Raw genomic sequence first — 27,299 nt, forward strand, 5'->3', positions numbered from 1 at the left:
GACTATGGAAGGCTTCCTTAAATAAGAAATAATATGCGCAAAACAGAAAAGTTAGGTAATTTGATTTCATCAAAATTTAAAATTTCAGCATAGCAAAATATAGTAAAAAATGATAAATTTAAAAGATAAGACACATTCTGGAAGAAGATATTTACAATGAGTATAACAAAGAATTTCTATCCATAACATACAAATCAAGAAAATGTTAAACCAATAGAAAAAAAAAGATATCATTAGGCAATATATAGAAGAGGGTGTACTATGGCCAAAAATATGTAAAATGATGCTCCACCTCACCAGTAATCAAATAAAAATAAAGCAACAACATTTCTTTTTAATCAAGTGGTTAAAATTATTAAGTCTGACAATATTGCATTTGTGAGGATATAGGGAAATAATACTCTTACTCAGTGCTGGTAGGAGTTGGTTGTGGTAGCCAATAATGTGACATGGCTTTTTGTGATCCTTGCCTCTTCTTTGGTGTTCATACTTTATTTATATAGAGTGTCCTCTTGCACTAAGTCAGAACTGTTCTGAGAGGATAGAATATGATAGAAGTGATAATGTGCAACTTCTGAGGTTAGGTTATAAAAGGCATATCAGGCTCTAGCTTGCTTTCTTAATTCGTTTGGAGAAAATCAGCCATGCCATAAGGATAATTATTTTAATTTAATTTTATTATTTATTTTGATATATAGAGAGAGCGCATGTGCATACACAAGTGGGGGAAGGGCAGAGAGACAGGGAATCCCAAGCAGACTCTGCACAGTGCCTGACGTGGGGTTTGAGCCCATAAATCGTGAGATCAATGACCTGAGCTGAAGTCAAGAGCCAGATGTTTAACCAACTGAGCTACCCAGGCACCCCACTACAAGGATATTTAAATATCCCATTACAGAGACTCAGATGGAGGGGAACTAAGGCCTCCTGTGAAGCACCAGCACCAATTTACCAGTTTATGAGTGAGCCACTTTGGAAGGGGATCTTCCAGTCCCAATCAAGCCTTCAGATGATTACAGCTTTAGCCAACATCTAATACCAACTTCATGGGATATTTTGAGCTAGAACCACACAGCTAACCTGTTCCCAAATTACTCATAGAAACTGTGAGAGATAAAAATTACTAATGTTATTTGAAACCTCTAAGTTTTGGAGTTGTTACTCAGCATTAATAATTAATACATTGGTATAGCTACATTGGAACACAAATTTGGCAACATTTAGCGAAACTGAAAGTGTTTATATCCTATGACCAGTAGTTCCATTCTGGCTATTTCCCAAGGAGATATTCTAGAATATATGCACAAGAGATCCAGATGAAGATGTTCATTGTAGCACTGAATGTTCATTGAAGTATTTGTTGTAATAGCAGTAGTGGTAGTAGTAGTAATAAAGGAAACACCTAAATACATCATTGAAGTACTGTTTGTAATAATAATAATAATAATAATAATAATAAAGGAAACACCTAATATCCATCATTAGTGAAATACATAAATAATAGCTAACATTTATTGAATACACACCATGTGATGAACACTATTCCATTCAATTCACATATATTAATTACAAACGAACTATTAGGTAAGAACTCTTAATATTCCCATTTTATAAATTTGAAAGCTGAGGCATAGAGGCTTTAAGTCACTTCTTTAAGGTATATATAGCTAACAGTTGTTGCAAATAGGCTTTGAAATAAAATGTGATATATTCTCAAGATGGTATATTTTATAGTGCTTAAAAGGAATGAATAAGATGTTTATCAGTATGCACAGAAAAAAGAAAGGTATCAGTATGATGGGCAGTGTGATACCATTTAATTAACAAAATTAAATTAATTAAACCACTTAATTAAAATACACACAAAACAATGTTACACACATGCACAATTTTAAAATGGACTGCAGCGGTGCCTAGGTGGCTCAGTCCATTAAGCATTTGACTCTTGGTTTCAGCTCAGATCACGATCTCATGGTTTCCTGAGTTCTAGTCCCACATCAGGCTCGGTACTGGCAGCACAGAGCCTGCTTGGGATTCTCTGTCCCCTCTCTCCCTGACCCTCCCTCCATTTGCGAGGTGTCTCTCTCAAAATAAATAAAAATAAACTTAAAAAAATAAAAATGGACTGCAAACTAAGGTTGTACTTGCTCCTGGGTATGCTATATGAAGGTGGTTAAAGTGGACTTTCTTTTTTTTTTTTTCTTTTTTTTTTTTTCAACGTTTTTTATTTATTTTTGGGACAGAGAGAGACAGAGCATGAACGGGGGAGGGGCAGAGAGAGAGGGAGACACAGAATCGGAAACAGGCTCCAGGCTCTGAGCCATCAGCCCAGAGCCCGACGCGGGGCTCGAACTCCCGGACCGCGAGATCGTGACCTGGCTGAAGTCGGGCGCTTAACCGACTGCGCCACCCAGGCGCCCCTAAAGTGGACTTTCAATATATTAAGTAATAATTATTAATTGAGTGGTGAGAACGTGGGTGTAGTTTATGTTATTCTTTGTAATTTTCTATATTTTTTGTGTAATTTTCTATACTGCTTAATGTCCTCAAAATAAAGAAAAAGCACCTTGTTAAATCAAAGTCGTAACAATCAAACTTAACTTCTTTTTTTTTTTTAAAGTAGGCTCCATGCCTACCATGGAGCCCAATGCAAGGCTCGAACTCACAACCCTGAAATCAAGACCTGAGTTGAGATCAAGAGTTGGATGCTCAACCGACTGGACCCCCCAGAACCTCCCCAACTCAACTTTTAACAAATATGTTTAAGTAAATTTCTTCCTATGTCCCAACTTCTGTTAACAGTATTTACCAGCAGGTGATTAAATCAGAGTAACATACTCATTGACTCAAACAGCAAGCATTTTTTGAGATCTTCCATGTATAAGGGATAGATCCTTTCTTGTATAGAAATGGTTTCTGCCCTTACATATCTCCTACATATGGTCTAGTCAGGAGGAAGGGCATTAAAGGAATACTCACCCCTCACAATAAACTGGAAGTTTCAGGAAGGAAAAGAATGAGTGCCATAGAAGTCTATAATTGTGGTTCCAGATTTAAGGAGGGGTAGAGATTTTGCTATTTTGCAACAATTCATTTAGATATTTGCAGATATAAGTCCATTCACAGGTATAAACAGATATTGAGCACTAACTACACTGAATAAGCACTCGATTTGAAATATCTGTAATTCTTACAACAGTTACACGGACACTATTACTAGTTCCCTTTTACCCATCATTTAAGGAAGTCATGACTACATCACACCAGTAGTGATTCATATCCAATTCTGACTCCATAGCCTGTGCTTTTTAATTCTCAGATTATAGCAAAACCAAACGACTTTGGCTCCAGTCTGTCCCCAGTCATTTACTCTCTTCTTATTCTTATACTCTAGAACTCATTCATTTTAAAGGGAGACTGCAATGAAAGGAGCTCTTAATATAGTTCTTGGAACGTTTTAAAGTTGTAGAGGTTAGTCCGTCAGCAAAAAAAGAAATAATGAGTGTTCTCGACTGAGCAACAGACTGCTGCTTACAACAACTCAATGCTGTTTATGGAGGAGATAGTGGTGAAGTTGCCATTCTTAAGCAGAGGATAAATTATAGTGAAGAAAACAGAAATGATCCTGGCTGTCACGGAGTTTACATTCAGTTGGGCAGTCATACATTACACAAATATATAAAAATATGTGTACAATTTGTCATAAGTAATACGAAGGTGTAAAAAACTGAGCCAAGTGAGGAACACATGGAAGACCTAATTTAGACTGGAGGCAGGGGATCAGAGAATTCTACCAAAACCACACAAAAAAATTGTTTTGTTTCCTAGGATGCAAGGCGCTAAACCCGCCCAAACGTAGGAGGGTGCAGCTGCCGAGGCGGTGAGATCTTGGCGCCCCACTGTCCAGTGAGGGACTGGTGCGACTTTGCGCGGCTCTGGAGGGGACCGCCGACTTTATTCCACATTATTGTGGCGTGAGGAAAGTTTTTACATCGTTCCAACTTACCGAATTTTTCGTCGTCCTACCACCTTTCTGCCGGCTCCTCCGCTCGGCCGTGACAGTCTCCTGTCTCATCAATCCATCACAGCAGCCCAATTTTGAACTTTCCCTCTGCCTGTGCCCCGCAAGCCTAGAGCTTCACGGAGGCGACTCGCGGCCTCTCCACTTCACCTTGCCATACAGTCCACCCCTCTCTGGCCAGGCGGCAGGTGAGCTAGAGGCGCGCGGGCCGGCAACCATGCCCGGAGCTTCTCGCCCCTAGGTGGCTGTCGGCCCCGCGCTAGCGCTCGGCGCGCGTTCTGGGCAGTCTCCGCCTGGAGCGCGCCGCCGGCCCGGACAGCGCGCGCCGCCTCACGCTCGTCCTCAGGGCGCCCTCGCCGGCCTTGCGGCGCGCGCACCGGGCCGGCCCAGGCTCCCCACTCGGGCCGGCCGGCTCGCGGGTTTGCTTGCCCCGCCCCCCACCCCGGCGCCGCAGTTGGGCGCTTGCGCGGGGCGCGTGGCCGTGGCCAGGGTCTCAGCCGCAGTCGGTGCTGCCGCTGCTGGTGCCGCCGCTGCCGCCGCCGCCGCCGCCTCAGTCAGTCAGTTCCCAGCAATGGCGGAAGGAGGTGAGCGAGAGGAGCTGCTCTCGCCGTCGCCAGTCTCTCCGGCTAAGCGCCTGTGCTCGTGGCCGAGCCCGCAGGCTCACCACTCTCGCGGCTCGCCTGGGGCGGCCAGCGGCGGGGTTGGGGGCGTCGGCGGCAGCTGCCTGGCCCCCGGGGCCCGCCCCCATCTGCAGCCCGAGTCCTTGCTGGACTGCGCCGCCAAGACAGTGGCAGAAAAGTGGGCGTACGAGAGGGTGGAGGAGCGCTTCGAGCGGATCCCGGAGCCAGTGCAGCGCCGCATCGTCTACTGGTCTTTCCCGCGGAATGAGCGGGAGATCTGCATGTACTCCAGTTTCCAGTACCGGGGCGGCCCCGGCGCCGCAGCCGCTGGCGGCGCCGCGGGGGCTTTGCCGGCCGAGGAGGGGCCGCCGCCGCCCCCCGGGGCCGCAGCTCCGACCAGCTCCGCCCCTGGGGCAGCCGTGGCGGGGGCGTCCCCTGGGCTGGGCACAGCGGCGGGAGCGGCGGGCAGCGGCGGCGAGGCGCTGCCGTTCCGCCGGGGCATTCGTCTGCTGGACAGCGGCTCGGTGGAGAACGTGCTGCAAGTCGGTAGGTGCTAGCCCGGCTCCTCTCTGGTGCCTGGCCTTCTTTTCCGCAGGTGCCTTCTCTCTGCACGAGCCTGGGGCCGAGATTCCGCCTCTCTGCCCAACTCCTGTCCCTCTGCCGAAGGACACACTAGTCACATAAAAAACTTTTCTCAACATTTCTTTCAGGTCCACTGCTGCTCTTTCCCCCACTCGCCCTCTACCCCATTTCTTTTTGTTTGAAGAGCAAATAGATCTCTTTTTTACTCTTAATTCCACACCCCACACCAAAGGCAAAAGGATGGGGAGGAATGCCTTTTGGGATGCAATAATTTCAGAAACGCGTTTTTCTAATTTAAGTTTAGAGAGAAGAGAATTCTTAGTGAATCTGGAGCAAGCAGTCTTACAGGGACTGTTTGAGGGGCAGGCTGTCAAAGGCAATCTGTATTCTTAGCAGATTGAAGCTGGTCATAATTAACTTTAAAATTGGAAAAACATCAACAAAATACTGTGCATTTCAAACAGTTAAAATTATCAGCTTTAATATTTTTTTTCCCCCCCTGGACCAGTGGTACTTTGGAATCTAGGCTGCGGACTTAACAATAACCGAAGATGGAAATGTGACAGCTCTCTTCTCCACACCCCCACCCAAGGAAAAAAAAAAAAAAAAGCCACACAATCTGGAGTGGGGGTGGGGTCTGTCTTCCTTGTCAGACTAGGGTAAATCAAAAGCTAGTCACGTTGGGTTTTTCAAATGCTTCTCATTTAACAAGTCTTCGTATTTTATTTCGTTTTATCTTTTTGTTTGTGAGAAAGTGAAAAATGCTTTCCTTTCGTTTACTCCTCTGGATCTTCTAGTCAATTTGTTAATTTTACTAAATATACAAATACAGTAGCAGACCTGATTTGTAGAATGGTTAGGGAGAAAGGGGTAAAATGACATTGTTTAACATTGAATTGCTGTGTGGAAAATAAAAAAAAAAACAGCGTTTTTTTCTAATTCGAATTATTGTAGCATTCTGAAAGTGTACATTATGCATTTTATTGTACAGTATATGCTCATATTTATTGAAAAAAATACTGATTTTTGAAAGGAGTTGGAGAAAGGTTGTTTTTAGAATTAAATAAGCACAGGAGAACACACACATACCTCAAACATCTAGCTCTCTTTTCCCCAGGTAAAACAAATATATTTGAATTTTTTTTTTTTCTTTTGGAGAGTGGTGCATTGTGTTTCATATAAAGTAATCTACTTCTGGTTATTGAGAATCATTGAATCCTGTGTTTCGTTTTAAAACAACAGTGTACTACAGTTTGTTTTGCAAATGTGAAATGTTAATTTATCTAAATTTGTGTCAGAATACAGTGACAGTGGACTGAGAAAGTTTTGTTTATTTGGAAAAGGCTAGCTAGTCCTTTGTGCATTTGTATTTTTGAAAGTATGAGTTGAATAATCAGACATGTAAAGTGTATAGCTTTATTTAGTACTATTATATTGAAAACATGAAAGTGAATATATTTATTAGTCTGTAAACTTTATTTGTATGAGTTTAGATCAGTTAACTTTTAAGATTCTTGTTTAAAATATTTTAAATTGAAAAGCATCAATTTAAGTGGTCATTTTATAGTAAGAGATGGATTTGAAAGAATTTTCAAACTTGAGGGGCAAATGAGAGAGAGGAAGAGTTTTAAAGAGCTATGTATTTTGTAAGTGGCTATAATGTATTCCAAATGAAATCAATTTTGTGGGTGATCCAGCTCTTGTTTAAATCAGATATTTTTGTTTCATAATATGATAGTTGGCATGCTTATTGGAGGGATGAGTAAGATAGTTTTGGGGTCTGGAGAGAAGACACATAAGCATATTTTCTGATTCTCTGTGGATTTCATAGATGAAGGTAGGAGAATGAACTAATTACTTTTAGGTAATGCTATTTGAGAACCATGAACTGGGTAATCTTTATTTTTCTTACCTTAATTTATGCTAATGAGTGTGAAAGAGAAGGATATTCCATTCTGTAACATTTTGAGTGTTGTATCTTGGCATGAATCACCTTTTAATATGTAAAATTAAGACTCATCCCTCATCTTTTAAATTTAAAATGTGAGTATGTGACTTAATCTAGATGATAGGTTTTCTAAAAGTATTGCCAAGAGATGAGTGAGAAAGTGATTTGTACATAGTAATCATATTTTTCAGTTTATAACTTCATTTCAAGTTCAATTTAATTACTCAGTGGTGCTAATTTAAACATTCTACGTATTTCCTTGTTGTTTGTCAGCCATAGTTATGACCTCAGAATTGGCAAGTTACTAAAGGCTGATGCTTTAAAAGGAAGGAAGGTAGGGTATTTTTATAAGAATATTCTTTTAAGGAAAAGATTCATAAGGGGATTTAAGTGGAGAAAACAAAATACCTTAAAATAAAAATAAATAAAATTTAAAAATGAACAGCACAACACAAAACAAAAATTTTGAAAGAAAATGGACAGTAACAAAAAGACTTGTGCAAAGAGTAGGCATATTACATTCTGTAACTTCTGATTAGTTTCCACATGGAATCTGGTTATGGGAAGTCATGGACTCATTGAAAAGCAATTTTTCTGTAGAAAGCTTTAGATTTTGAATCAGAACTTAAACTTTCCCAGCTTGATGTAAACAAATGGGAGAACTATAGGTTGTTATGCTCAAAGGATACATTTCTTCTGCATAACAGTACTGAATCAAAAGTATTGTTCCTTTTAAAGAGGGAAAATTGTAAATCAGTCTTTTCATGGACATCTGTAAATTAAAGCCGTGTGAATAGACTTACAGTCTGATCTCTCAGTATTATGAAGGTAATAGAGTTCAGATGTTTTAAGCATTTGCATTTTTAACCTGTTTAAGAAGCGCATGGAAATTAGCAGTAGTATAAACTTTGGGAAAATACTTAATTCAGGAGTCTGCAGATGGTATAAGAACGGGATGACTATAATTTACTAAGAGTTTTAAGATGTTGACCCATTTTTTGCAATTCATCATATTTTAAATTAATTTCTCTGTATTTGATAAGACTTAATAGGTTTACCAAATCATACTAAGTTTTCTTCTCAGGGAAATCCAAATTGGTTGAGAAAAAAGGGGTCTTTGGGTGGTCTGACAATGCTCTATCACTGAACCTAGGTTGTAGTCATTGGATATTCACCTTATACTAATTCCTTTTGCTGTTTTAAAGCATTAACAGTTTTGCTTTCTTAAATGCAGAAATATTTGTTTGGATATTTAGATTTTAAAAAATTGGGTAAAGGGCATGCAAGGTCCTTCTGTGCTAGTGTATCTTAATTATATAAATTCTTACATGTTATTACATATTTTATATATATTATATATTAATGTGTTATAAATTATATATTTATCCAGAAATTTTCATAGATTAGGACAGTTGACTTTAACAAAACCCCATATTTTTAGCCCATACATTTTCTAGTAAGTATAATTTGCCCTTGGATAGTCTTCAAGACTAGAGTCACGAAGCTATGTACTACCTTATGTGGAAGAAGTATAATTACAAAGACAATAATAATTAAAAATTCCATTTCGGGAAGTTTTTCAAAGCTTAAATGTCAAGTAATAGGTTTATAATTATGAGTACTTGTACATTATGAATAAACTATGAAATTTTTCTATAGTACAACTTTTGTGAAATGCATTTGTAACAAGTATTACAGTTGTTGATTTTTATAATTTGCTTGATCTGTATTATTTGGGGGAACAGAAGATGTCCTCACCTAAAAAGCTTTATAGCATTGTGTGTGAGTTAGAGTAGCTATAAAATCATAATAAAACTTCATGTGGGGAAAAATGACTTAATTTGTATTTAAGCTGTTCCAGCACAGAATGCAGCTGCCTGCCTTTATGGGATAAGTGGTAAATTTTTTAAGAGTAGAAACTTACCAAGCTTTAAAATCACATCACTTTTTTTTTTAAGCATTGAGTTCTCTCCTTCCCTAACACATCACACAAACGTCTTAATATTTAATAAATGTTTTTTGAATAGTGAAGGTTAAGAATGGACTTCTCAGTGTTATAAAATTAAAAAAAAGGAGTGAAGGCTGAATTTTTAGTATTTGTGTGGTATTAGAAGATGTGGGGAAACTTTATACTATACTTGTGCATATTAAACTGATAGCATTAAGTGGTACAAATATTACATGTGTGTATCTCCTGTGTTGACCATCTGTTTTGTGTGAAGAATGGTAACTTATCAATTTCTTAAAAATTTTTTTTTAAACGTTTATTCATTTTTGAGAGACAGAGTATGAGCGGGGAAGGGGCAGGGAGAGAGGGAGACACAGAATCCAAAGCAGGCTCCAGGCTCCGAGCTGTCAGCACAGAGCCCCATGCGGGGCTCGAACTCACGAACTGTGAGATCACAACCTGAGCCCAAGTCGGACGCTCAACTGACTGAGCCACCCAGGCGCCCCATTTTCTTCAAATGAAAGCTTTAGAGGAATTCTTATTAAAGGTGATTTTTCTCAAAGAGATCTTTAGATTAGAAAGATAATGAATAAACTAAAGATAGTGGAATTTACCTTAGAGATTATCTCTATTTCAGGAATTAAAGCAAAATATTATTGAAATGTGAGTACAAAGTCTAAATTTTGAAGTGAAAGGGCTAGAAATTTATTTATGCATATGTGAAACAATTTCATTTCTCTTGTTTAAACATTGGCAATTAAAAATCAAGATATTAACTGTCAGCATTCTATTGATGATGGTTATGTGAATATATGTAAGGGCGTTGAAATATATAGAACTATACCCAAAAAGCCAATCTTACTGTATTGTACCTTAGAAAATAATTTTTAATAATCAAGGCATTAATATATCAGTAAATTAAAGTGTAAGAGAGATACTGAAAATACTGTATTAGTTTCTTATGGCTGCTGTAACAAAGAACCACAAACTGGGTGGCTTAAAACAACACAAATTTTACTGTCTCACAATTCTAGGGGCCAGAGGTCTGAAATCAGGATATATTAAGGGCCATGCTCTGTCTGAAACCTATGGGGGATTCCTTTCTTAGCTTCTTCTTAGCTTCTGGGGATTTGCTGGCATTCCTTGGCATGTAACTCTAATCTCTGCCTTTGTTGTCACATGGCAGTCTTCCTGTGTTTCTCTATCTTCACATGGCCATTTTATAGGGATAGCAGTCATATTGGATTAGGGGCCCACCCTACTCCAGTATGACCTCATTTTAACTAATTATATGTGCAATGACCCTATTTCCAACTAAGGTCACATTCTGAGGAACTGGGGTTTAGGAACTTCAACATACCATTTTTGGAGGGACATAATTCAACTTGTAACAGCTTCTCATACTTATTTCTTATTGCATAACAGAGTTTCATGTGAATTTTAAACTTTTTTACATTGGATATGTCTTAAATTAGAAATCACCACATTCGTTTTATTAGATAAGCATTATTTCAGTTTAATTGATTCAATTTGCATGATTGGTTATTTAGTATTTTTAGTATATGTGGAACTTTTTCCTGACAAATAGGCGGTTATTTAAAGGTTAAACCTGTCATTCTTTATAAAAAAGATGACTGTGAAATATAGTACTCAGGGTATACATGCATGGGTGAACAGATTACTGTGGTATTTTTTTTCCATGCATATCGTTTATAACTTGTTTTTGGAAATAGGTAGCCCTGACAGCATATGAATCTTGTCTTAATCAGTTTCTAAACCCCAAGTTAATACAGTTTAGGATTAGTGTTTAATATTGGAAATAAACTGCAATCCACTCCAGATCACTTTTATGTGAATTTTCTACCTTGTAGTTTATTTACAGCTTATTTCTTTCCTGATAAAGGCAGCATGTTTCTTGGCCACTTTTAGCTTATCATCGAACTAGTATGTCAGGGAAATCATACTCACTTTAATATTAGTTTTAGCATTATATTGCCATATGCTTAATTACTCTAATACTTTTTATAATCGTGTATAGCCAACTGATTAGTTTCTGGTTTTCGGTATTGAAAAAAATTGCCCCCTTAGAAGGTATAATGATATGCTATAAGTTGGTGTTCAATAAGTGTTTATTGAATAAATGAGTAGGGGCATCTGGGTGGCTCAGTTGGTTGAGCATCTGACCTCAGCTCAGGTGGTGATCTTACGGTTGGAGAGTTTGAGCCCTGCATTGGGCTTGCCGCTGTCAGTGTGGAGCCCCCTTCAGATCCTCTGTCCCCATCTCTCTCTGCCCCTTCCCTGTTCACACTCTCTGTTTTTCTCAAAAATAAATAAACATTTAAAAAATAAATGAGCAAGTAGTTATATAACCTTCTTATATTTATGTAGTATGGGCATATTCCTTCATTGATTTATTCATATGTAATGGGAGCCTAGGAGATATACTGGAATTTCTGGATGTTTCTGATTTTTTAAAACATTACATACATTACCCATGAGGGGTGCCTGGATGGCTTAGTTCATTGGGTGCCCGACTTCAGCTCAGGTCATCATCTTGTGACTCTTGAGTTTGAGCCCTGCGTCGGTCTCTGTGCTGACAGCTCAGAGCCTGGAGCCTGCTGCAGATTCTGTGTCCCTCTCTTGCTCTGCCCCTCGCCCGCTAATGCGCGCGCCTTGAAACTTATTATTAACTAGTTCTTGATTCATTCATTGAATATTTAGTCACTTGTTTTGTGTAAGGCTCAATAAATAATTGTTTACCTGTTTTTAATGGACATCATTGGAAAATATTTTGTATTTTCCCACCTTAGAATACAAACTCAAGTTGGACACTAAAGCCTAAGCTTCTAAGGTTGCCATCTTTATATAGGTGGGTGGTTTCTGAGTGGGTAGTTGACTCCAAGAGATTCTCTGAAACCTATTTTTGAAAAGTTTTATGTGTACATGTTTTTTGGTCATTTGCTTTTTTCCTGTTATAATGGAGTGATGATGTATGCAAGGCAGTATAACATTGTTACCTTCTTTAAAAATAAACTATTAAGGGACATCTAGGTGGCTCAGTTGGTTGAGTGTCTGACTTGAGCTCAGATCATGATGTTGTGGTTTCTGAGTTTGACCCCCACATCGAGCTTGCTGCTATGACCTTGTCATCGCAGAGCCTGCTTCAGATCCTCTGTCCCCCTCTCTCTGCCCCTCCTCTGCTTGTGCTCTCTCAAAAATAAATAAACATTAAAAAATAAATAAAAATAGACTATTGAATCAGAAGATGAAATATCTTTAACCCTAATGATTTTCTTGTCTTAAAAACAGTGGTTTGTATACTTATTATCATTTACTTCTTAGGGAAATGCAAATTAAAACCTGAGGAAATATGACTACACACACGCTAGTATGGCTAGAAATAAAAGACTGACAATACTAGGACTAGGAACGATATGGGGCAACTAAGAACTCTCTTACATTATTGGTAGGGATGCAAACTGATACAGTCACTTTGAAAAACAGTTTCTTATAAAGTTAGTCATACACTTAATCATAAGATTCAGCAACCCCATTCCTAGATATTTACTTAGAGAAATGAAAACATCTGTTCATAAAAAGACTTGTACTTGAATATTCAGAGCAGCTTTATTCAGGATAGCCCTAAAATGGAAACAAACCAAGTATCTCTTAGATGGGTAAATAAATAAACTGTATATCCATACAATGGAATACTATTCAGCAATAAAAAAGAACAAACTACTGATAGCCTAAAAGCATGATGAATCTAAAAAGCATTATGCTAACTGAAAAGAGTACATAGAATACAGTTCTGTGTATATGAAATTTTAGGAAGCCCAAAGCTATAGTGATAGAAACTAGAAAAGTTGTTTGCTAGGGTATAGGGTAGTAGAGTGTGAGGAAACCTCTTTGAGTGATGGAAATGTTCTATATCACGATCATGGAGTGGTTACATGACTTATTTATTTGTCAAAACTTACTGAATTTCGTACACTTAAAGTTGGTAAATTTTATTGGATGTAAGTTGTACTTCAAAAAATCTGATTTTAAAGGAAAGACTAATGGGTTTCAACCTTGGTTTCACATTAGAATCACCTGAGGAGTTGTTTTGTTTTTTTTGACAGTGTCCATGCAGGACTCATCCTAAATTAATTAAATCAGAATCATTTGAGAATGAGGACTGAACTTCAGAATTTTAAAAAGCTCCTAGATAGTTTTACATACAGTTGAAAAACACTGCTGTAGAAAAAGGATTATTTTTTTCAGTGTTATCAATGTTTTAAAACTTTTTATTGGCAATCAAAACATTAATATTTATTACACAAATGCTACGGGCCATGTCCACTTTCTTTTCTACTGCAATCTGTTCTGTTTTACCTATATTTAGGTTTATTAATGGTTTTATGGATTTTCAAGGAAAATCATTATTCTCTTGCCACTTAAAGATTGTGTGCCTGTGTTTTGGAAAGGTTTTATGCAAAAGTATATAAATTCTTTGTCACTGTCACCATCAAAAGACACTTGTATAAATGTAATGCCAGTGTATAATTTTCTTCATGTTTATTCACTTATTCATTCATGAAGCTTATATTTAACATTTTATAACGTTCTGTGCAAAATAGAACATGATTTCTGTATTTAAGGAGTACATAGTTTAGTGTAGAGTACACGTATAAAATAACATTTAATACGATGTTTTGTATAATAGAGGTAGTTACTATGGAGCCAAAGAGTAGGAAGTGATTAACTGAGGAAATGGGGGCAGTTAGATATATTGCTATATTTTGATATTCCAATTATAAGAAACAAATATTTTAATAAAGATTAAATTGTCTAATATTATAATAAAGATTGAAAACATGATTTATTGCTTATGTTAGATAAATCCTTCATGAAATTTCTTCTTCTATGCCCTGTAATACTCTAGTCCATAGTGATTTAACGGAGTAACTTTGGCAGGCAGAAAGATGACAAAAATATTAACAGATATTAATCCTTTTTTCTCAGAATAAATTTTACAGATTTCTGTCTTTAGAATAGCTTTGTTATCTTCATATAATCCCTTTTCTTCCTTTTTCTTTTTTTTTTTAAATATTGCTTCTGGGGCACCTGGGTGACTTAGTTGGTTGAGTTGGTTTTGGCTTGGGTTGGAGTCTTATTGTCATGAGATTGAGCCCGGTGTCAGGCTTTGTGCTGGGTGTGGAACCTGCTTGGGGTTCTCTCTCCCCCTCTCTCTGTCCTCTTCCTGTTTGCATGTGCATGCCTGTGCACATGCACTCTCTTTCTCTCAAAATGAATGAATGAATGAATGAATGAATGAATGAATAAAAAGTTTAAAAACATTGCTTCTTTTAGGTATGCATGTATGATAGAGCTAATCAGCAAAATGGATTTGGTCTATCTGTTCATTATTGGTGGTCTGTAAGCATCAAGGAAGTATATTAGGTCTTTGAAAACCTTGAAGATAATTGTATTGTTTTCCCTATTCATTTGTGGGTTTATTGAATGGAAGCCTATAGCATTAATACATTCGGGAAAAGCCAGCCTGTTTTTATTTTGCTTGAATATGTCAATACCTGATAAACTGACATGACTGGCAAGCATCACTTACATATGATGTTGTTAGTAATATAAAATTCTTCTTCACATTATGGTTCCCTATTGTGAAAAAATAATCTTGCTAATTTTTTCTTTCACTCAATATTGTATTATTGTACTCTTTGCTATTGTATATATTTGCATGTATCTACCATATATATTATTAAATATATTACCTAATGTGATATATGATATATATTATATGATAATATATATTATTACATATCTGCAGGAACTTTGTAGCAGGTAGCCTTAGAATTCTGTCTCCTCACTATGTCTGTTTTATCACCTGTAAATGGACAGAATGATGATACCAACCATTGTTTTGAGAGTAAATTAATTAATATGTAAAATATTTAGAATAGGGCCCAGCACTTATTAGGTGCTATATAAATATTTGCTATAATTAACATACTGCAATTAGTGAAAGTATTCTGTGTTTGTTACCTTACCTTCTTCAACCTTTTCCCCACCTCTGAAGCCTTTTTAATGTGACTTGTGCTTTCACTCACTATATTAAAATTGATCCCTTAAAGGTCACCAGTGAACTCATGATTGCCAAACACAGTTTCCTTTTAACAGTCTTCATCCTTCATAACCTTTGTGTAGAATTTTCTGTAGTCTACTGCACCGTCCTCTTGAAATGCTTCTTCCTAGATTTTAGTTTTACTTTACCATTCTGACTGTCTTTCTGCCTTCCTTCTTTTTACTCTTACCCGACAAAAATAGGATGTACCTTTTTACCCCAAGCTTTCTAATTTAGCAATCTTATTTATTTCAATAGCTTCTGTTACTTTTTTATGAACACAAGATAGCATGATATAATGTAGTGGCTTAAATTTTGTTTAAAGAAACTCTACTCATTTTCAAATTAAATCTTAGATGGCATTTCAGTTTTTGCCATAGAAAAATTGAGCTATTTGGGGCATTGGGGAGGGGCCCACAACTGTGTCAGCTTGGCCAGCTGGTGCTTCTTTTTGCCTCTGTGGAGCACTTCCAAATAATAATCTTGGGATTTGAAGTCATGAGATCTGCCTTAGGGGTCTCATATGTAAAAGTGTCAGGATTTTTGTGAGCTTCTAAATAAACTAATATACGTGGAAGTACTGTATAAATGTCACTGTGCAAATAATATGAGCATTAAATCTATGTTGTTGTTTCTCCCTCTGGAATTCAAGATCAGCAGGTTTATTTGCCTGTTAGACATTTCTAAATGGATACCTTACTAGCTACTGAAAGTCAAAATGTCTGATAAGGGATTAATGTCCAGAATATATTAAGAGCTTCTACAACTCAACAACAAAAAACAAACAACCTGATTATGATTTAAAAGTGGGAAAAAGAGTTGAATAAATATTTCTCCAAAGAAGATATGCAGATGGCCTATAAGCACATGAGAAGATGCTTAACATCATTCATCATTAGGGAAATATAAATTAAAACCACAAGGAATATCACTTCATACCCATTAGTATGGCTCATATAAAAAAAATTAAAACCCAGAAAATAACAAGTGTTATTAAGAATATGGAGAGATTGGAATCTTTGTGCATCACTAGTAGGAGTATTAAAGTAGTGCAGCTGCTATGGGAAATGGTAAAATTTTCTAAAAAAATTAAACATAAAATTACCATATGATCCAGCAATTCTACTTCTGGGTATACACCAAAAGAATTGACCACAGGAACTCGAATAGATATTTGTACACTCATATTTATAGCAGCATTCGTCTCAATAGCCAAAGATGGAAGCAACCCAAGTGTCCATTGAAAGATTAGTGGATAAACAAAATGTGGTATATACATACAATGGAATATTATTCAGTCTTAAAAAAGGAAGAAAATCCTGATAACATACTACAACATAGATGAACCTCGAAGACATTATGCCACTCACAGCTGTATAACCTTGGATGACAAGTTGCTTCATTTCTCTGTGCTTCAGTTTCTTCATCTGTAGAATGGAGATACAATACTATCTCAGAACATTTATATCACAGTCAAATGTGATAATGTATTCAAAGTCAGCTTGGAATATTTTATACATTGTAGTGGTATTGTGAATCTTAGTTTTCTTTCTTTTCTCCTTCCCTGCCTCTTGATAGTTTGTACCTCTCTTAAAAGTGCCATTTCCTTATCTACTTAGTTGAAATTAAACTTTCCTTCCATGTTAGTCCTATGCATTGATCAGCAGTTGTTTATTATCTATTATGTTCTAGGCTGTGGTCTAGCAGCTGAACACAAGGCAGTGAATAAAACCAAGTTCCTGCTTTCATGGAGCATACATTTTAGTGAGGGGACAGACAACACTTTCCATTTTGTTTGTGTTTTATTTTTTTTACATTTTTACATTTTTTTACATTTATTTATTTTTGAGAGACAGAGCGAGAAGGAGACACAGAATCCGAAGCAGGCCCCAGGCTCCAAGCTGACAGCACAGAGCCTGACACAGGGCTTGAACTCACAAACCGCGAGATCATGACCTGAGCTGAAGTCGGATGCCCAACCAACTGAGCCACCGAGGTCTTTGTGTTTTAATTGTTACAGGTATTATCTTCCCTTCCAGTCTGCAAGTGCTTACAGGACAAAGACTGTATCGTGCAATATATTCAACATCCAGTACAATACCTAGTAGGTTTCATAAATGATCTTTTAAGAGGTTTTTGTGGAAATGAATTATGGACATAATCTTGTTCATTTCTATGGCTTTCATAATAGTGATTTCCAGCATTGGCTGCTTTACACTTAAGTCACTTGGGGAACTTTGGTAAAATACAGAGTCTGTGCTTCATCTTTGGAAATTCTAGTAAACTAAGATTGGAATGGGACTTAGGAATCTGTATTTTTGATAAGTTCTTCAGGTTTAAACATTTGGGAACCATTGTTCCAAAGCATTTAGTACAGTGATTTACATAAAATGTGCTTAGTAGTGTTAGTTGAATTGATTTATTGATTTATATAATAGTTTGTTCTGAACCAGATTTGGAACTTATGGGTCAAATAGAATTAAATGGATTCAGGAAAGAGTTACATGAAAAAGTCTTCAGACTCAGCAACACTACCATTTGCTGATGTTAGGAAAATCATTAGTATCCTTTGTTATTTTTAAATGCTAGTTCTTAAGTATTTACCCAAAATAATCCTCTACATTTTAATAGGTACATAAGTTTTTGAAAAATCATTGAAAAATCTAAAGGGATTTAAGCTAATTAAAACTGATAAATAATTTCTGTGAAGAGGAAGGGGAATGAGTGGTAACCAAAAGGAAATTTAGTTTAATCTGTATTCCTTGAATTATTTTATGATGAAAACCTATTTATGTATTTCTTGTGTGATAATGTAATTAAAATAAGTAACAAATAACATAGTTTATTCTGCTGCATTTTTTTGTACAGCATTTTTTGCCTTTTTTGGACTTTTTAATTTTTTTAAAATTTATTTTGATAGAGAGTGCGTGTGTGTGCACGGGGGAGGGGCAGCGAGAAGGGGGAGAGAGAGAAACCCAAGCAGGCTCCTCACTGTCAGTGCAGAACCTGATGAGGGGCTCGAACTCACAAACCATGAGCTCATAGCTGAGCTGAAGTCAGATGCTTAAGTGGCTGAGCCACCCAGGCACCCCCATTTTTTGCCTTTTAAGTTAACATGAGTTAGAGAAATGTCTTCTTACCTTTATAAACTTGATTTAGGTCAGGAGTTCTTAACCTGGCATCTATAAATAGCTTTCAGGGATCCATGAACTGAAGTTATTTTCAGATTTTACAAATGGATACGGACATTTTCCAAAGAAGAAAGTTCATAACTTTCATTGGATTCTCAAAGGGATCCATGACTCAAATAAGTTCAGGAACCACTAATTTATGCAGAAGAATATGCTTTATTTGATAAAAATTCTGCAGCTAATTCTTTTATTGCCTTTGACCCTTGATGTATATGAGTGACTGTGATTCTATAACCTTTTGCATCCTACCCATTTTCAGGTTATGAATAGTATAATTATTAAAGAAACACAGCTCTGCTATTTGCTACTTCTACTGGTTAAATATTTCAGTTTTGGCATCTCTGACATATTCATCTTGTTCTCCTACGTATCTAAATGCTGCTGTATAAGTTACTTTTTTGTTTGTTTCAGTAGAATGATGGCTTGACATTTTTGTGCCACAGACGGCTGAGGTTTAATGATTTGCACTAGCTGAAATAAAGTAATATTGTATGAGGTTACTGAACAGAGTAGGCCATAGCCACTTCTTTATTGAATTTTTCTGTGGAATTGGTTTTTTTAGATTATATTTCCTGGGAAGTAAACTGAGATGGAGATTTACTTGCAGAAAGTTTATTGAGGAACGACATTTGTAATGGAGCAAGGGATGCAAGATTTGGAGGGCAGAGAGATTGAACTGATGGCGTTGCCTCAGAGACTTTAGTCAATCCTTTTGGGATATTTAAAAGTTATTTGGAATTAGATATGAGCTGACTTGAAGGGAGGGGGCATAATCTTGGGTGGGGCAGTTTCTGTGGTAGAGATGGAGGTGAAACTACATAGTTCCCCTTTCCAGCTGCAGGAAGTGCTTTCAGCAGATAGCTTCTAGCTGCCAACTGGTTTAGGTTTGCCTCAGCTACAGAGAACTGCTTTACCTGTGGTCTCAATCTTCTAGGGGCATCTTGCAAATGGCTGAGCAAGATTGGGTAAAGAAGTCCAGCTATTTTGGCCTAATGTGGAGCTCCTTGACAGGCAGTACTTGCTCCAGAGAGCCGTACCTGGTTGTCAGGCCTGCATTGCAGTTTGACTTCTTTTCAGTCTTCTGCTACCTTTCCTTCAGAAGTATTGATTTCTGTTAAGTGTCTTGCATGTTAAACTCCATCTCAACGCCTGCTTTCAGAGAACTCAAGGGGTAGTTTATGGAGGAGGACTTAGCTGTGAGCAGCTAGCATCCTGGAGTTAGAAGAACTCTGCAGACAGAGGAATGGAATGAATGCCTTGGTCTTGAAGGGAGTATCTGGTCACTACATTCCTTGTAACTCTTAGATTTATTTCATAGAGTAAATTCACCCCATGTGGGAACAACTTCTCAACATTGTTTGGCTTCTTTTTCTGAGGACTTACAAGAATAAGATTAGTGGGTTAATTAATTACACCTTCTGCCACTACAGCTAGTCCCCAGATCACAACTGATACTTACTGTCTCCCTGTAATCTCCATTCTAGATTCTTGGCCAATATCTCTACTTGTCTAGATGGCTTACAAGATGGGGTGACTGTCATGACTGAGGGATCTGAGCCTAGTTACCATGCCCTTTTTAGGTGTTGGCCACTGTACTTGTACATTTACTCTCAAAATTGGGTAGGGAAATTCCAAGAGATGCCCCAGTGATAACCCAGACACTAAATGTCATCTATTCCTTTGTTACTTTTCTTTGTGTTGGTGACTCCATTTTATTTCATAAACACCATATATTGCTTAGGTAGCACATTATGTGACATTAAAATCAGGTCTGTTATATAGGTTTTAAAGATCAAATATAACATTGAATTTGTTGTATTAATGTTTCTTTGATATGTTATCAGGGTGTTAATTGCAGAGGTTTACAGATTGTCATCTCTTGTGTTGTCCCTTGCATGTATTATTAATATATCATCAGGATAATTAGCAACAGAAGAATTCATACAACCAAAATCTTATGTTTTTATTTCTAGTTTTTAAGCATAGTTTTATTGAGAACTTTATTTAGTAGTGAGTGGTTTTCTAGCACCTACTCCCCATTACCTATTCACTTAGGGATTAGAATTGAAAAACTGTGACGGAGTTAGAATATAATTTACTGCAGTTATACAGCCATGTGGTAAATATACCATTTAGCAAACCATCGAGACAAGTTAGCATTGCTGGAAAGTTTTAGTAAGGAAGCTCTGAGCCTGTGGCTGCCCGATGAGGCCTTGAACACCAGGGTGTCAGTAGTGTCCCCGAAGGGACTCAGTATTTTGGAACTGGGGGCTCTCACATTAGGCCTTCTTTCTTTCTTTTTTTCTTCACACTTTCAGTAAGATAAAATTCACATACCACATGACTCACCCATTTAAGATGTAAAATTAAATTAAGTGATTTTTAGTATATTTATAGATGTAGGCTGCCATCAACATAGTTAACTTAAGAACATTTTCATTTCAGAAGAAACCCTCTATCCTTTAATATCACTTTCCAATCCTCCAACCTCCTCTAGACCTAAGTAAACACTGCTTTCTGTTTCTATGCCTATTCTGGATATATCATATAAATGGAATCATATAAAATGTAGTCTTTTGTGGGGCACCTGGGTGGCTCAGTTGGTTGAGCGTCTGACTTCAGCTCAGGTCATGATCTCACAGTTTGTAACTTCAAGCCCCACAATGGGTTCGCTGCTATCAATGCAGAGCCCGCTTTGGATCCTCTGTCCCCCTCTCTGCTTGCCCCTCCCCTGCTTGCACTCTCTCTCTCAAATAAAAAAAAAAGTGTAGTCTTTTGTGACTGGCTTCTTTCACTCAGCATAATGTTTTCAAGGTTCATCTGTGTTGTAGCATGGATCAGTATTTCATTCCTTTTTATGGCCAAATAATATTCCATCGTATGGATATACCACATTCTGTTTATCTGTTCACTAGTTGTTATACTTTTATTATTTCTATTTTTTATTTATTATTTATTTATTTATTATGATTTATTTTTATTTTTATTTTTTATTTTTGTTATACTTTTTTAAAAAAAGATTTTAAGTGATCTCTACGCCCATTGTGGGGCTAGAACTTACACCCCCAAGATCAAGAGTTGCATGCTTTACAGACTGAGTCAGCCTCTAGCTGTTAAACTTTTGAGTTTCCCATTTTGTTACGCATAATGGTGCCATGAACATTCACGTATAAGCTTTTGTGTGGACATATGTTTTAATTTCTTTTGGGAGCAGAATTATTGGGTCATAGAGTAACTGTATGTTTAACTTTTTGAGGAACTGCCAAGCTATTTTCTGGAGTGGTATACCATTTTACAATCCCAGTGGCAATGTATGAGGGTACCAGTTTCTCTACATCCTTGCCAACAGTTGCTATTGTCATAACTTTTTTGTTATTGCTATCCAAGTGGAGGAGAAGCAGTATTCTGTTATGCTTGGTTTTGATTTGCATTTCATTTCCCTGGCGACTAATGATGTTGAGCATTGTTTCATGTGCTTATTGATCATTTGTATATCTTGTTTGGGGAAATGACTATTCAGATTCTTTGCCCATTTTTAAATTGGATTATTGTCTTTTGTTGAGTTGTAAGAGTGTTATTTATTTTAGATACTGATCTCATCAGATATGCAAACATATTCTCCTCTTTTCAATTTGTTGATAATTTTTTAAGCACAAAAATTTTCAATTTTGATGAGATACAGTCCATCAATTTTTTTCTTTTGTTTTTTTTTAATTTTTAATGTTTATTTTTGAGAGAGAGAGAGAGCAAGTGCATGAGTGGGGGAGGGGCAGAGAGCAAGGGAGAAACAGAATCTGAAGCAGGCTCCAGGCTCTGAGCTGTTAGTACGGAGCCTGATATGGGACGTGAACTCACAAACTGCAAGATTATGACCGGAGCTGAAGTCGGATGCTTAACCGACTGAGCCACCCAGGTCCCCCTTTAATTTTTTTAAAGTTTATTTATTTTGAGAGAGAGAGAAAGTGTGAATGGGGGAGGGGCAGAGAGAGAGGCAGAGAGAGAGAATCTGAAGTAGGCTCTGCATTGTTAGTGCAGAGACTGATGTGGGGCTCAAACTCACAAACTGAGATCATGGCCTGAGCCACCCAGGTGCCCTTGTTGCTTGTTTTTTTTTTTGATAGTGTGTCTAAGAAACCATTGCCTAACACAAGGTCATGAAGATTTGCTCCTCTGTTTTTTTCCTAAGAGTTTATAGTTTTAGTTCCATTTTGAGTTGATTTTTGTATGTGGTGTTAGAAAAGTCTCAAATTTCATTCTTTTGCATGTGGCTATCCAGTTGTCCCAGCATCATTTGTATAAATGACTATTCTTTCTCCATTGAATGATTTTTGGCACTGCTGTTGAAAATTAGTTGACCATAGATGGGTTTATTTCTGGACTGTCAATTCTTTCCCATTGATCTGTGTGTCTGCCCTTATGCCAGTACCACACTGTCTTGATTACTGTTGTTCCATAGTAAATTTTGAAATAGGGAAGTCTGAGTTTCCTACTTTGTTCTTTTTCTTTTTTCAGTTTTACTGAGATAATTGACCTAACATAGTGCAAATTTAAGGTGTACAATGTGATGATTTGGTATATGTGTATATTGCAGAACATTTACCACAGTAGGGTTAGTTACCACACTTTACCTCACACAATTAACATTTTGTTTTTGTTGTTATGATGAGAACAACTGATTAAAGTGTACTCTCATAGCAACTTTCAAATATACAGTACAGTATTGTTAATTATAATCATCATGATGTACAGTAGATTCCTGGAACTTATTCATCTTATAATTGAAAGTTAGTTAGTAGCCTTTGACTAATTTCCCCATTTCTACCACCTGAGCCTTTGCAACCGCCGTCCTATTCTCCGTTTCTATGAGTTTAATGTTTTTGTTTTTTATTTTATTTAAATATTTTATTTTTAATCTCTACATCCAATGTAGGGCTTGACCCCACAATCCCAAGATCAAGAGCCAGGTGCTCTACTGACTAAGCCAGTCAGGTGCCCCTCTATTTCAGTGTTTTTAGGTTCCACATAAAAGTGAGAACATATGAGGGCACTTGGCTGGCTCAGTCAGAAGAGCACGTGACTTTTGATATTGGAGTTGTAAGTTTGAGCCCTACATTGGGTGTAGAGTTTACTTAAAAAATTAAACTTTTTTTTAAAATTATTTTTTTTATGTTTATTTTTGAGAGACAGAAAGAGACAGAGCACAATCAGGGGAGGGGCAGAGAGAGAGGAAGACACAGAATCCCAAGCAGGCTTCAGTCTCTGCGCTGTCAGCACGGAGCCAGATGTGGAGCTTGAACTCACAAACCGTGAGATCATGACCTGAGCTGAAGTTGGACTTTTAACCAACTGAGCCACCCAGGAACCCCTAAAAAAATTAAACTTTTTTTTTTCCTTCCCCTCCTGATGATCTTCTGTTAAGTTTCTTAGGATCCACATAAGAGTGAAAACATATGGTAAAAAAAGAGGGAGGGAGCCAAACCATAAGAGACTCTTAAAAATTGAGAATAAACTGAGGCTTGATGGGGGGTGGGAGGGAGAGGAAAGTGGGTGATGGGCATTGAGGAGGGAACCTGTTGGGATGAGCACTGGTTGTTGTATGGAAACCAATTTGACAATAAATTTCATATTTAAAAAAATTAAACTTAAAAAAAAAGTGAGAGCATACAGTATTTGTCTTTTTCTGATTTATTTTACCTAAATAAATGCCCTCACGGCCCATCCATCTTGTCACAAATGGCAGGATTTCTTTTATTTATGACTGAATAATATTCTCTTCTATACACACATACACACACACACACACACACACGTACACACACACACGACATTTTCTTTCCATTCATCCCTTGATGGACACTTAGGTTGTTTGCATGTCTTGGCTATTGTAAAATACTTCAGTGAACATGGGAATGCATATATTTCTTTCAAATAGTGATTTCATTTCTTTGAGGCCCAGAAGTGGGATTGCTGGGTCATATGGTAGTTCATTTACTGATTTTTTTGAGGAAACTTCATACTGTTTTCATAGTGGTTATACCAGTTGACATTCCTATCAGTAGTGCACCAGAGTGTCCTTTTTTCCACATCTTCGACAGCATGTGTTATCTCTCCTCCTCTTTTTTTTTTTTTTTTTATAATAGCCATTCTAACAGGTGTGAGATTATATCTCATTGTGGTTTTGATTTGCAATTCCCTGATGAAGTTGAGTACCTTTTCAAGTACTTGCTGGTCATTTGTATATCTTCATTGGAAAAATGCCTATTCACATCTTCTCCCCATTTTTTAAAGACCCAATTGTTTGTTTTTTTGCTATTCAGTTGTATGAGTTCCTTATATATTTTGGATATTAACCCCATATCTCATATATGGTTTGCATGTATTCTCTCACATTCTGTAGGTTGCCTTTTCACTTTGTTGATTTTCTTTTGCTGTGCAGGCCATTTTAGTTTCATGTAGTCCGACTTGTCTATTTTTGTTTTTGTTGTTTATGTTTTTGGTATCCAAAAAAAACCTATTGTCAAGACCTATGTAAAGAAGCTTCTCCCCTATATTTTCTTGTAGGAGTTTTACAGTTTTGGGTCTTATATATAATTTCTTTAATCCATTTTAAGTTAATTTTTGTGAGTGGTACCAGATAGGGATCCAGTCTTTCTTTTGCATGTGGGTATCCAGTTTTCCTGACACCATTATTTTTTTTTTATTTTTTATTATTTTTTTAATATTTATTTTTGAGGGAGATAGCGTGAGCAGGGGAGGGGCAGAGAGAGAGGGAGACACAGAATCTCAAGCAGGCTCCAGGCTCTGAGCTGTCAGCACAGAGCCCAATATGGAGCTTGAACCCACGAACCGTGAGATCATGACCTGAGCCAAAGTCAGCCACTTAACCGACTGAGCCACCCAGGCGCCCCTTTCCAACACCATTATTGAAGAGACTATCCTTTCCCCACTGAATATTCTTGGTTCCCTTGTCAAATATTACTTGACCGTATTTGTGCGGGTTTATTTCTGACTTCTTGATTCAGTTCCATTGGTTTATTTTTATGCAGTACCATACTGTTTTATTATTGTTCTTCATTTTCAAAATTGTTTTGGCTGTTCTGGTTCCCTTAGGTTTTCATATGAATATTAGGATCAGCTTGTCAGTTTTTGCAAAAAAGCTAGCTGGGATTTTGATACGGATTGCACTGAATCTGTAGATCTATCTATCTATATATATAAGTGGGTATTGCCATTTGTATTAGTTTTCTGTTGCTGCCTAAAAAAGACCACAAATTTAGTGGATTAAACAACACAAGTTTAATATTTTATAGTTCTGGAGGTCAGAAATCTGCAATTGGTCTTTCTGGACAAAAATCAAGTTGTTGGTCAAATGTCCATTAATAGATAAATGGATAAAGAAGATAGGGTAAATATATACAATGGAATATTACTCAGCCATAAAAAATGTAATCTTGCCATTTGCAACAACGTGGATGGATCTAGAGGGTATTACATTAAATGAAGTAAGTCAGACAAAGAAAAATACCATATGACTTCACTTGTATGTGGAATGTAAACAACAAAATCAACCAACCAACCAACCAAACAAACAAACAAACAAACAAACCAAACAGATTCTTAAATACAGAGAACAAACCGGTGGTTGCCAGAGAGGAGGTGGGGGGGAGGGGGAGATGGGAAAAATAGGTAAAGAGGATTAAGAGTTACAAACTTCCAGTTATAAAATAAATAAGTCTTGGAGATGAAAAGTATATCATGGGGTGGGGTGCACCTGGGTGGCTCAGTCAGTTGAGAGTCTGACTTCGGCTCAGGTAGTGATCTCATGGTTCGTGTGGGCCTTGAGGCCCACATCGGGCTTGTTGCTATCAGCACAGAGCCTGCTTTGGATCCTCTGTCCCCCTCGCTCTCTGACCTGCCCCCACTCATGCTCTCTCTCTCAAAAATAAATAAAACATTAAAAAAGTATAGTATAGGGAATGTAGCCAATAATATTGCAATAATATTATACAGTGACAGATGGTGACTATACTTATTGTGGTGAACATTGAGTAATGTATAGAATTGTTGAATCAATATGTTGTACACCTGAAACTAATATAACATTGTATGTTAATTATACTTAAATTAAAAAAAAAATCAAGTTGTTAGCAGAGCTGTGTCCCATCTGGAGGCTCTAAGAGAAAGTCTCTTTTCATGCTTTTTTCTAGCTTCTAGAAGCCACCTACATTCCTTGGCTCATGGCTCTTTCCTCCGTTTTTATAGCATATCACTGCAACCTCAGCTTCCATTGTCACATTTGCTGTCTCTGACTTTAAGCCTTTTGCCTCCCTGTTACAAGGACACTGTGATTACATTGGCACTTTCAGATAATGGCACTTTCACATTTAAGGACCTTAATTTAATCACATCTGCAAAGTCCCTTTTGCCATGTTCTGGGGATTAGGATGTGGGCATATTTGAGTGGGGAGATTATTCTGTCCCCCATTCCATTTTAACAATATCTGCTCTTCTGATTCATGAACATGGGATCTTTCCCCACTTATTTGGGTCCTCTTTAACTTTTTTCAAAAGTGTTTTGTAATTTTCCAAGTACAAATCCTGTACTTTCTTGGGTGAATTTATTCCTAAGTATATTATCCTTTTTTATGTTATCGTAAATGGAATTGTTTTCTTTTTCTTTTTTTTTAAAGTATTCATTTATTTTGAGAGAGAGAGCATGTGTGCATGAGCAGGAGAGAGAGTAGACAGAGGCAGAAAGAGAGAATCCTAAGCAGGCTCTGCATTGTCAGCACAGAACCGAACATGGGGCTTGAACTCACGAACAGTGCCATCATGACCTGAGTAACCAAAGTTTGATGCTTAACC

The 27,299-nt window shown here is 37.3% G+C and overlaps 1 protein-coding gene across 1 annotated transcript in view; it reads left to right on the forward strand.

The window, feature by feature from the left end:
- The first annotated feature begins 4,470 nt into the window (after nucleotides 1-4,470).
- The window catches only part of ZSWIM5 (zinc finger SWIM-type containing 5), a 247,516-nt gene continuing 224,687 nt past the window's right edge, over nucleotides 4,471-27,299 (forward strand). The window contains exon 1 of the mRNA XM_047872875.1: nucleotides 4,471-5,187. Coding sequence (XP_047728831.1) covers nucleotides 4,593-5,187 — 595 coding nt within the window. The 5' untranslated portion in view covers nucleotides 4,471-4,592. The remainder of the gene's footprint in view (nucleotides 5,188-27,299) is intronic.

The sequence above is a fragment of the Prionailurus viverrinus genome, chromosome C1 (assembly GCF_022837055.1).
Source record: "Prionailurus viverrinus isolate Anna chromosome C1, UM_Priviv_1.0, whole genome shotgun sequence".
Taxonomy (NCBI): domain Eukaryota; kingdom Metazoa; phylum Chordata; class Mammalia; order Carnivora; family Felidae; genus Prionailurus; species Prionailurus viverrinus.